The sequence below is a fragment of the Haliotis rubra genome, unplaced genomic scaffold (genome assembly GCF_003918875.1).
Source record: "Haliotis rubra isolate DU_JTF1 unplaced genomic scaffold, ASM391887v1 Scf95, whole genome shotgun sequence".
Classification (NCBI taxonomy): domain Eukaryota; kingdom Metazoa; phylum Mollusca; class Gastropoda; order Lepetellida; family Haliotidae; genus Haliotis; species Haliotis rubra.
Genome location: NW_025767690.1, coordinates 1,937,306 through 1,950,435, shown reverse-complemented (window position 1 = coordinate 1,950,435; position 13,130 = coordinate 1,937,306). Strand labels below are relative to the sequence as shown.

The window sequence follows — 13,130 nt, the reverse complement described above, 5'->3', positions numbered from 1 at the left end:
TAACTGTGCAATGTGACTAACAAATTACCTGCCTTTAGATTTGGTGCTATGACTTTTTCTGTTTTTAAATGACAATGTAATGAATATATGTTTTTAAAATAAAACTCATTTTGACTCTGTACTTACAATGTTTATTAATGCAGACTTGTTCTCGTCACTATATGGCTGGAATAATGCCGATGTGACGTAAAGCCCAACTCAACTCAACTCAACTCAACTCAACTCATTGCATTTTCTTGAAACAAAATGGCGCACCTGGTCAAGATGATCTGGTCAATATTCAATATCTATATGTTATGCGAAGTGTATCAACAGTGCATCAGCACTTTGATCAGAAACATGAAAATATTTGGAAAATATCCACTAACGCCAATTGAAGGTACAAATGTTTTGCAAATCCCACAATCGACTGAAACCTGCAGAGCATGCGCAGTCTACGAACCGGATGTCGATTTCGTTACGCGATTTTCATTGGACTATGCATAGCATCGTAGACTCATCAGTCCGTCCAGAACATAACTCCGAAATTCCAGTCTACTTCGGCAATGGTTGGAACTGGCGAAAATAGTCAGTTACTCGATTGCCTCGTCAAGATGACCCAGGTGTCATCGAGACTAAACACAGAGGTATCACATCGGAGTGAAACTAGTAAGATTGCTGCTACTAATGAACTTGCTCAACACCTAAATTCATTATATTCACGGTGTCTTCCCTCGGAAATGTTTACACTGAGAGTTACCTACCTTGAACATTCACTGATCTTGAATCTCTCAGGATTTCGTTTTCTTAGCAATTCCCTGACCTTGAATGAATTTTCCTGGCACTAATGACCTATAACTTCGACAATTTGCTGATCTTGAAATTCCCTGACCCTTTATTCCAAAAACATTCCACAATCTTGAATATCCCTGGTAATTCTACTGAGAACGATAATAAATTCACCAGTAGATATAACAGACTGGTTTTACTGCGGTCTCAAACAACACCAACCAGATTTTGATAAGTAACCCATGCTTGTCGAATATTTACAGACCGCCGCCATATAGCTGGAATATTGCTGAGTGCGGCGTAAAACAAAACTCACTCACTCACTGAAATGGAAGAAATTAACTCTCCGAAGAGTAACCCTGTTGTCATAGCTGTTAAACTTATCATGAGGTAGATAAACATTTCAAAGTAACTGTTCCCTAAGGAGCCATTCAGCGATCGTAACCATGCCCATGTCAGTCCCACTGGTGATCCCAAAGAGAGGTCAGCTATGGAATATAAGGTCGCAAGTGACCTCACGGACATCATAATTCCAGGTCCTTGACACAATACAGGGGTAATATGTTTAAAACACTGTAGAGGCAACGCTTCCATGGTGCCTGTATCCTGCGGGGCATATAGTGCGTTAATGGTGTTCCAATACGGATAGTTGTCAGTCCATTAGTATCTAGTCACGCCCCATCAGTTCTGACTGGTTTCTTGTCTACCCAAATGAGTAAATGAGGCTAAGGGCGGTGCGCTCGCTGTGCATAACAACAGTAGAACTAGTTTACTACAGTTCCAAGTTGGTTCGATCGTTTTGCCTGACCTATGTCAATATTCACGACTGACCACACACAATTAGTTAAATGAGTGAGTGAGTTAAGTTTTACGCCGCTCTTAGCAATATTCCAGCAATATCACAGCTGGGAACACCAGAAATGGGCTTCACACATTGTACCCATGTGAGGAATCGAACCCGGATCTTCGGCGTGACGAGCGAACGTTATAACCACTAGGCTATCCCACCGTCCCCAATTTGTTAAAACACAATACAAGGAAACCTTGTTATTCCGAACCATTTTACTCCGGACACCCCGTCTCTGGACAGTTTTCCAGTGATTGTCAACATACGCAAAGGACATGGCTCTGAAGCAATGATTCATTAATCCGAGTACGTGTTCACCCGTAAAATCTTAGTCGGAACGGATCCGGATCAACGAGGTTTCAAATTAAATCTGACGACATGTCGATATTGGCTAAGCTACCACTGGAAAGTGAGTGAGTGAGTATATATTGCGCCGCTTTAAGCAATATTCTAGCAATATCACGGGACACCAGAAATGGGCTTCACACAGTGTACCAATGTGGGGAATCGAACCCGGTTCTTCAGCATGACGGGCGAACGCTTTCACAACTATTGCAAAGAATAAAGAAGTTGTAATCGTTTGGGAAAGTATCATGCAATGGTATTTCCGCAAATATGATGGATATCTGTAACTAGTCGACCCGTGAAGATCCGGGTTAGAATTGATCTTCAGCAACCCATGCTTGTCGTAAGAGGAGACTAACGGGATCGGGTGGTCAGGCTCTCTGACTTGGTTGACACATCGGTTCCCAATTGCGCAGATCGATGCTCATGCTGTTGATCACTGGATTGTCTGGTCCAGACTCGATTATTTGCAGACCGACGCCATAAAGCTGGAATATTACTGAGTGCGGCATAAAACTAAACTCACTCACTCACAACTTGACTGGGTGTCTTAGAATCATCCCTAACCTGAAATCCACACCGAGGCCTGTCAAATAGGAAATCGACACGGCTCAGATTCAGAGGGAGGGAGGGAGGAGCGAGCGAGCGGGCGGTGAAATAGAAAAAGTTTCAGATTATTTAGAGTTGAGACTTACCGATACCGCCAGTCGTAACGAGCACACCGGTGAAACTTTCATTGTGATCCGTGAATGGCGGAGAGTCTTAAGATGTAACCTTAAAAGTCGACGATGTGCAAGACTGATGGACCCATGTATATATGCAAGGCTGTCGCAAGATCAGAAATTAGTATTACATGTTTACACTACCACCCCAACGGTGACTCACAATGACGTTGCCCGTTTGACGACCGTCCAAAACATCGTCTCCAAACATAAAGTGATAAATCTTAATACTGATAAGGTGTCCAGGCCAGAACGTGCAGATTAAAGCAAAGCTATATTTAGTAGTTGGCCTCACTTCCACCTATTGTTACTGTTTGAAAGGTCGAGTTTGTTTGTTGGTAACCTGTACTTGGTAGGCACAAACGATTGCAACAACAACAAAAAATGTAATGATAAAAATATTTGTCCCGCTCGGTTCTAAACATTACATTTAGTAACTTCTAGTAGCTTTGTAGTAACTGTTTGATAATAATCATGATATGTTTAAATTCTTAATACCAAGCATGTTTTTCATTAATTCGCGTGTCCGTGGCCTATGAGTAAGTGAGTTTAGTTTTACGCCGTTTTAGCACTATATCAGCACTATCACAGCGGAGGACACAAGAAATGGGCATCACACACTGAATCGTGACCTATGATGAATACCATATACTTGCATCGCTTTATCAACATCTCCTAAGAAATCTCCTTCGGCAAAGATGTGCAATTGTTGAAATATTCATAAAAATGTATTTTCAAAGCCTCAAAAATCAGGCTTCTTAGGATTAATTAGACTTACATAATACAGTAAACTAGTTAAATACCGAACGCGGTTATAAGAAATCCCTGGTCTCCTGGATCAACTGATATTTACCATGGTCTTATAACTCGCAACAATCCATGTGTAGCTATGGTGTACAAGGCCACCCAATGAATCGCGTCAAGCTTAGTTGACAGTGTGTCATCGTACTCCGACTGCGTGGGTCGTTGCTCATAATGTCACTCATTCGTTTGCCTGCTTCAGATTCGGTTATTTACAGGATTTACAGGCTGCCCTCATTAAGCTGTTTTATTGCTGCGTGTGGGGTTAGTCAACAAACAAAAAACAACATATGCATATCATGTTATATTTGGTGGTAGCCAAGTGGATAAAGCGTGGATAAAGCGTTCGATTCCCAAGAACACTGTGTGAAGGCCATTCTTGTATTCCAATGTTTTGCTACAGCTTGGTTGTTGCTTTAAGCGGCATAAAACTCTCTTAATCATTTACCCTTGGGGAATCTTAGTCAGGGTATATAAGAAAATATCGGAGGAAACGGTTCACGAGGTTCCGGTAGTCACAATCATTCACCTGACCCTGTGTCAATCAAACTACTGACATTTTAATTGTGATTGGTGCGTCCAACGGTTCATAGACAATTGCTTCGCGGCGGTAGTTACCCCCGCTCTGTATCCAGCGCGTTAATGTGCTTGACGTAATAACCGTCTTCCTGGAGACACGGGGATTGAGATGGCACTGTTTGTTGTTGTTTTTAGGTTGCTGGACATTATTCTAGTCGTTGACAGAACGCAGTAAATCACGTGTTTGGTTGTCAGCTACATTAATACGAGTTGAAAAACAACGCAATACAGCTGAACGCCTTTACACTGAAAGTGTCCATACCGCGTCAGATGCAAAAAATGGTACTCCTCAAAAGAAATTAAAGGACACCCGATTCGTTCATCTCATTTTATATTTGTAGGTAGCACAGTGGATAAAGCGTTCGTTTATTGGTGTGTATGTAATGCAGCATCCTCGATAATCTCCATGGTAAACGTTCCGATAAATCTCCACTATAGAATGCATCTACGGCTCGAGACGATGATTTTATTACCTCCCTTTGCTGGCTCCGCATTCTCACAGTAGCCAATCAGCTAAGCCGCCGTTACAACCGAGCTTGCCAGTGTCAACAAAGATGGCGGTCGCAGCCACGAAAGTTTGTTCGCAGTGCGACTCAGATTTGGGGAAAACATACAGACAAATTGACAGGTCCTAAATCTTAAAAAAATACATGTACATGCAAGAACTACTTCTACCTCTTTCAGAGTGCTTCTGCAACAATGTATTATTGTGTTGCCAAGTTTAATCGGTTAGATAATTTAAAAGCGAGTGAAAAGTGAGTTGTGATTGGTACGCTCAACTTCCCAGCGTAGACACCTGATTGGATAAAAAGCCAACCAAGCGAGGTAATGAAATGATCGGCTTGAGCCGTAGATGCATCCAAGGTATAGTGGAGATTTATCGGAACGTATACCCTAGATATTATCGAGGATGGTAATGCAGTTAATCTGTGTTGTTTTCTTCTACAAAAGGCCACAAAATGTGCAGGATGTTTTGTTTATTTGTTGTTTAACGCCGCACTCAGCAATATTCCAGCTATATGGCTGATGAGGATGTAGTCCTCTGTTTTATAATCACTGTTTTCAAAATCCTTGAGATAACTGCAATTGTCCGAAAAACTAATATATTAGAGCCTTAGCTGAAGACACTGACTGACCAACGAGTACTTTTTGCCCATTTTACCACCGCCATATGGCATGTGGAAAAATCTCACATTTATAGTGCCAGAATCATTTATTCTTTTTAAAAATTTGTTAGAATTTCTTTCAGAATATTAGAAAATTTACATACGCTTACCACATATGGATGAATAAACGGTGCTTCAAACATCAATAATTGGATACGGCTATGAAATGTTGCAGAAAATACTCATGCACCATCCTCGTGAAAATCAAGGTCAGAATTGGTTTTCAGCATCCCATGCTTGTCTAACGGGATCGGGTGGTCAGAATAGCTGACTTGGTTAATGCAGATCGCATCCCAGCTGCGAAGATTGATTATCAATTACTCCATTATCTGGTCCTTACTCAATTATTAGGAGATCACATAGCTCTGTCAATTATCTAACAAAACTCTTCCCAATCACAAATATTGATGTAAATGATTTCCCATGAATAATATATACATGTAGTTGGAATTTATCAAATACACTCATCGGATTGCTACAATTAATCTTGGCATGAATAATAACTAATTTCAACGAATCGGATGTTCTTTCATTTTTTCTGTGTAAACGTCATCAAATAGAGCTTGAAATCGAAACTGAATGGTGCTACTTTAATGCAGATCCAATGTTGGCTGTATGGCACCATTCGACCTTCATCGAGTACTCATCGTGAAAAACTGAGACACCTCTACTGTATACACTCCAAGATATGGGTTGTGAAAATAAGATCGTATTTCGCTTTAAATCTATTTCAAGCTTTACGTCATGTAAATTCTCCCATAAATCAATGCGGGAACTTCCGGATAGGTGAAGCCACGCGGCATGTGATCGGCTATGTCAGCTTAACTTCCATGGCACCTAATCTCACCGCTCAGTTCGAGATAACAATAACCCGACAACAATGTTGTGCCAAGGAAGGGGATATAGAAACGTTTACTAAACGACGACACGACCTTTGTGAGTAAGCTAAACGGATACGCTGTTTCACATGAACCCCTCAAACATCATCGGGGCGGAGGGTAGCTAAGATACATAGCGTTCACAGTGAACGCTATGTATCTTAGCTAGGCGGAGGGGTAACCTAGTGGTTAAAGCGTTCGCTCGTCACGCCGAAGACCCGGGTTCGATTCCCCACATGGGTACAATGTGTGAAGCCTATTTCTGTCCCCGTCGTGATATTACTGGGATGTTGCTAAAAGCGGCTTAAAACTATACTAAACTCACACCTACATCTTGGTCAACGCTGGGAAGAGTCTATATTGGAACTAGATTCGCTAGCTTGGCATGTTCACGTGACAAACACATTATGCAAGGGTTCGTGACCCTTATGTTAATGCATTTCAATATGAAAACGTTGACGTGATTGTTATTATGTCTTTCAGTGGCATTTAGAAGTTGTACATTGATGTCCAAGATATTTTTATGGATTAAACTTCTTTTTTAATTGTTATTAACCATATGAAGATACACTTCTTAGAATCAGCATCCGCTGAGAAGAACCATATTGGAACTGTACTCACAAGCTTCACAAGTCCACGAGACTATCACGCAAGGCAATTTGGCGTCATGCGTGTCCATCATATTTATGCATTTCAATATCAAATAATTTGCATAATTTCTTTTAACCATACAAAAACAATATTTCAGAATCAGCACCCCCGCATGAGGAGGATCTATATCGAAACCATCCTCGATAATCTCCGGGTTATAAGTTCCGATAAAATCTCCACTAGTACCCTAAATTCCAATAGAATTATCGGACCGGGCCGTAGATGCATCCAGGGAACTAGTGGAGATTTATCGGAACGTACACCCTGGAGATTATCGAGGATGTACTGAAACTGGATTCACTATGTTCACTGGTTTCCGTCACTATCACATTATACAACGCAGTCTGGCATCAGGCGGGATCTTTAGATGGGTGAATTTCAATATGAAATAGTTTACTTATATATTTCTATTAGCCATGCCTAAGACAAAAACCATTCTCACAACTAATGTCACGTTGAGCGCGACTGTCCACCACTCATCAGGACGACAAGTGACTTATTTGATTGATCTGTTGTAACTACACAATCACAATAGGGGGCTTCAATAATTGACGCCACTTGTACTGCAACAATAATAATAAAAATAAGTCCATTTATATAGCGCCCTATGTCCAATCACCAAGTGGTTGCTCATGGCGCTGACATATATACATATTTACAACAGTAATAGTTCATTTATATGTCATGGTGCTTCTTGAACAGGAAAGTTTTTAAGTTAGACTGGAAGCTGGCTATTGAGGGGGATTCTTTGAGAGACACATGCAGATTGTTCCAGAGGATAGCTGACAAGTAGGAAAAACGTCGATGTCCGTATGTCTTCATACGTGCATTTGGGACGATGAGCAGCGACTGATTGGCTGATCTAAGAGTCCTAGTTGGAACGTACTCTCTGACTAGACCAGAGAGATAGGATGGAGCTGCATTGTTAAGACAACGCCCCTTATCGGGTACAACAGTATAAGTGTAAAGGTGAAGTCAGTAAAACCTTGTAGATAAAATGCTCTTAAAATGTCATAGAGAGAGCAGGATGCCGCAGATCACCTAGCGGAGTTACGTCCCTTATCAGGCCAGGATCCATTGGTCGTAGGTTCGAATCCCATGCTCCTGGGATACTGGCGTAAAAGTATACTCACTCACTCACCCCGATCATACTAACTACAATGAAATAGAATTTAGCGACTGCCACGATGACCCCGAAGATCACTAAGCTTGAACCTTAACAAAAACTCCCACCACGGAGTTGTTTCGAAACGAACGACTTTCCTGACAATAAGTTTTCTATTCTGTCCTAAATCCAGCACCTCGTATCAGGGGTGTTGACAAAACTAGTCGCCTTCGAGAAAGCTCAAATATCAATATGCCCTGTTGACCTGACTTCAAAATTTCGCATAAACACCGTACTCGATATTGTTGATTTGACTCGGGGCGATGTTTGATTAATACATGTTCAATATTCGGGATTGAAAAGCTTACTTTACAATAATCTGTCTGATCTGACCGTGACAATCTACAGATCGATCTACAGACACGCCGTTCTATCGTATCAGCAAATCTTCCAGCACAATAACTACAGCAATATGTCTAGAGTTAGCAGAGTAGTGATAGCGAAGGGGATAAAACATTAGGGAACAAATGTTATTATTGTAGTGGTCCCGTGTGGCGCGCACAGGTCACAACTAAAGCGCTGTTAAAACACGCTGGTGGCGGAGAGGGGTTGGATGGTTGACCGTGTTCGACAGCTTGACTCCTCAGAAATTCTGCGGCTTAGGTATATCCCCACGTTGAAACACATATTCAGGAAGCGTGTCACCTCAGGCAAGTGACTTTGTTGGGATATGGGTCAGTTCCCCCAGCTGTAAAGGGGTACCCGGTAGGATGCGAGTTGTACCTCCTAACACCATTAATTATAATGTTGTTTGTTTGTTTGTTGTTAAACGCCCAACTCAGCAATATTCCAGCTATATTGGGGCGGTCTGAAAATAATCGAGTCTGGATCAGACAATCCAATGATCATGAGCATCATCTACGCAAATGGGATACGATGACGTGTCACATCAGCGAGCCTGACCACCCGATCCCGTTAGTCGCCTCTTACAAGCATGGGTTGCTAAAGACCAATTCTACAAAGAACATTCGGGGTATAATTCGACTGTTTCCTCTATACATGATTCGACTGGGATCCGTCTGAGTTTTGGCACGGTCCTCGCGCCCTCTGGCGCTCGGCTGTCAGTAAACATAAGTACCGTCACTACAACCAGTTTACTCCGTGTTAGACATCCCCACAGGTCTGTGGTTTGTATTAACCTGTACATATAACCGATCTGTTTACCTAGTGTCCGGTCAGTGTTTGCTCATCAATCTAACAAGCCTGTGAACATATTTGATGTACATAAAACGTAGCAGGCTCTATATTCTCTCTACCTACGCGTGCATTGTCATCACGCTACATCATCGACCCCAGCAGCGATGGACCAACTAGGAGAAATTAAAAAAGGTCTTTTCTTTCAGAAGTAATCCAGTGAGTGAGTTTAGTTTTACGGCGCTTTTAGCAATATTCCAGCAATATCACGGCAGGGGACACCAGAAATGGGCTTCACACACTGTACCCATGTGGTGAATCGAACCCGGGTGTTTGGCGTGACGCGCGAACACTTTAACCACTTGGCTACCCCACCGCCCCAATCCAGAGTATGGAATCTGTTGTTCTTTCGAGCAATGTTACATACTTACACATTCATAAATAAATATAATAATAGTATCAATAATTTCATATTCAAGTACACACAGATCAGGATTGAACATCCATCCATTGACCGAGGAGGATCTATTGTTTTCACAATTTCACAAGCCTGAGTTTAGAAGCCTGAGTTGTGTAACATTATCTTGACAAGTCAGCGTATTTCCCGTTTTGATACAGATTATGTATAAATGAATTTTGTTTTACCCTTGGATTCAAATATTGTCTTTCAAACGTGTTAGTCCTTCAATAATTTCAAACCATCTTGCATGCGTCCATTTTCACTACATGTTTAAATTCACAACAACTAATATGAAATAATTGTCACATACCTAATAGGATACAAAAATCTATCTACTCGCACTATTATGCACGACTTCAAAATTAATGGACCCATCTAAGTTTAACGCGCTTTTGACATTATACCAGCTACATCTGGAACGCAATATCCAGAGGTCGATATAATGAGCAACAATTGGGGTACGATCAAATACGTCATCGATCCAGGCCACCCGATCCAGGAGGTCGCCTTTTACAGGAGACCAATTGTAACCTGAGATCTCCTCGTGGGGCGTTATCAGGTTACGGAATGATCAGTTGTAAGTGTCATGTTCAGAGATACTGCAACAAAATGTTTGATGACGGTTATTTACAAAACCGATCATAAAACTGTTGACAGGCTACTTTAAACAGGTTGTAAAAGCAACGAGTTGTATCTCAATATGGCTGACACAATGCCAACGTGACGTCAGTTTTATCACACGCTTATTTATACTGTCGATATTCAGGTATATCTGCAATGATGTTTAGCGACTTGGTGTGTTATTGTAACACAGGTGATGACAACCATACGATATATGTTGTGTGTTCTTAGGATGAGTGCATGTTCTTTAGTGCCGCTTCCGCAAGGTGAAAGCTTGAAATGCACCCATGCCCCGAACCTTCAAGCACCCCACCCACACACCCCACTCCTCTATAATTTTTCAGGGATTTATTTCATATTAGTTCAAATTTTCCGTCGTGCAAGTCCTTTCTTTAACAAAAAATTATAGTTCCACCTTCTTTTTTACCCCATCGAACCCGCGTTTTTAGCGTGACAAGCGGACGCTGAAACCATTAGGCTACCCACCCGTCCCAGGATATAGACTTGTTTATGCTAAGTCAGCACTATTCGCGGCATCCCCTGCTATCGAGATGTTATGTAGTTGTATGAACGTTGATACTGGTATATATATAGATTATATCCCCAGAGAGAAATAAAACTTCTTGCGCAGTCATGCATGCTCTCACGGCCAGCCCTCCCGCCGTTTTGTTGACGACATATTGTTGTCATCTCCTGTGAGGAGTTGATTGGCTTGAGATACTGAGCGGTGTTCCGCGAGATTGAACTACCTGTTAATTATGTAAGCGTTCATCAGAGATAGACCAGACTTTGATGTTTAGTCGAGGATTCTTTGCACCTGGATGAACCAGCAGATAATGTTAGCACCCATGTGTCCTCTAAAAACACTCATGTGTCCTCTAAAAACACTCATGTGTCCTCTAAAAACCCTCATGTGTCCCATGTCAACACCCATGTGTCCCCATCGAGAAGTGCCCCCCTCCTTTAAAACGATTTCCGCAAACAAAGATGTTTGGTTACTTTGACATAAATCCTGACTTCGAGAGACACTTGTATTTGATAACAGTGTATATAATAACGTCTTTTACCGAAGACTCGTGGGTTTCGTTCGGTATCCAGTGTGTTAAATATCCAATCTGTTTGACTTGGCGCCGTGGAACCATTCCTAACCATCTGAGTTTGATTCAATTACCCCGGTGCTGAGAAATCATCCGTCACATAAAGTTGCATATTTGAGCGAAACTTATTCTGTCAGAAACTCTAGATATATATGTGATCACGTTACTTTCCAGACAAAGTTGACGTGGCGAACATATTTTTTTGGATGCGAATACAGACATATTGGTTCGATTATAATAATAAATGATAATAGTCCAATTATTATGCACGACGCGCCCAAACAATCTGATTATTATTACCCCGTATAACCCAAGCTGCCCGTGAAGCGCTGGAAGGTTAATGGTTACTTGACGTAACCCACCGGGTACCCATTTTCTGCTGGATGAACAAAGGCAGTTTTGAACAAACGGATGTTTTGTGAACCATGGAGACTAAAACATAGCTTTGTTACAAATGCAAAACTAGATATATTTTATATATAAATATACTAGCCTTAACACAATTAGAAATAACACAATTGACTTGCAACAATTATTTTTTTTGCATGTGGTTTTTGTGGGTGATTTTTTTTTCAACAGTCCGAAGCATAAATAATTTGTTTTAAACAATTTCTGGTTCGGTTTATTTTCTTCGATAAAATCTCAGACACTACCCACTGAAATTCAGCCCCGTTACACTAGTTGACACTAACAACCATGCCCAGCTTATAACATGGCTTAACAAGGACACATACCTCGCGGTAATTATTGCCCCGCTTTACAAAGAAGTTCTACAATGTCTACATGGACACAATGGTAACACTGGCAATTATACACGCTGGGTGTTAGGACAAAAGCAACAATATCCCCTGCTTGTAATGTAATACTCCAGAATGGTCTACAACGTTCCAGGTATATATGCTGTCGAGGTTAAATCAAACATGGCAATGTCCTTGTGTAACATTGTGTTTGACACATTGACAGAGTGCACTGATTTCAGGAATTCTATTGTGTTGTTAGCTCTCCGTTTTCTGCCAGCGGACGTGTAAATATTGATGGATATTGAGTTGGTATGGTTTTACGCCGCTTTTAGCAATATTCCAGCAATATACACACGTTGGTTGTTACTTATAAGGGAGTCCCAACACATTTAAAGTAAATTTAAACTTGCCACCTTTTTAATCGTAGAATATGTGTGCTTTTAATTTATGGCTAGATTTCTCTTCCATCACCAATGGCTGAAGGGATGTTGTAAATCCAACTAGGGTCCATGCAGGTAGCAAAGGTACTGTAAGTCCCCATGGTCCCTAGTATGGTGATCTACCTTCAGTTGTTGGCGATCTATAGCCTATTTTTTTATTGTGTTGTCCCCTATAGTTGAAATGTTTAGATTTAATTACTAGTTTTAAATTCGAATCTGTGATAATCTAGTGGTTTTACTGTCCTTCGTTGACAGGTTTTTACAGTTTACCATTACTTACTATGTATAAAATTAATTGTTCTCGTCACGATATGGCTGAAATATTGCCGATGTGACGTTAAAGTTTAACTCACTCACTCATTACTTATAAGGACATACCCCATCAGTTATAAAACATTAAATGGGCGTGGGGGTAGCCTAGTGGTTGTCGTTAGCTGTTTAACGCGGCACTCAGCAATATTCTAGCTATATGGCGGTGGTCTGTAAATAATCGAGTCTCGACCAGACAATCCAGTGATCAACAGCAGGAACATCGATCGTAGCCCAGTGGATAAAGCACCGAAGACCTGGGTTCGATTCCCCTCATGGGTGCAATGCGTGAAGCCCATTTCTGGTGTCCATCGTCCTGATATTGCTGGAATATTGCTAAACGACAAGTAACTGTGGACCTGAAGTAATCATAAGTGAATATGAACATATTGGCAAGGACATACTGA

The 13,130-nt window shown here is 41.2% G+C and overlaps 1 protein-coding gene across 2 annotated transcripts in view; it reads right to left on the bottom strand.

The window, feature by feature from the left end:
• The window catches only part of LOC124264887, a 42,686-nt gene that overhangs the window by 17,347 nt on the left and 12,209 nt on the right, over positions 1-13,130 (bottom strand). The window contains exon 1 of one of the 2 annotated variants that reach the window (XM_046699667.1): positions 2,656-2,841. The exons of the other annotated variant lie outside the window; for it this stretch is intronic. Within the exon in view, the coding sequence (XP_046555623.1) occupies positions 2,656-2,697 (42 nt within the window). The 5' untranslated portion in view covers positions 2,698-2,841. Of the gene's footprint in view, positions 1-2,655; positions 2,842-13,130 lie in introns of those variants that run through there. 2 annotated transcript variants of the gene reach the window in all.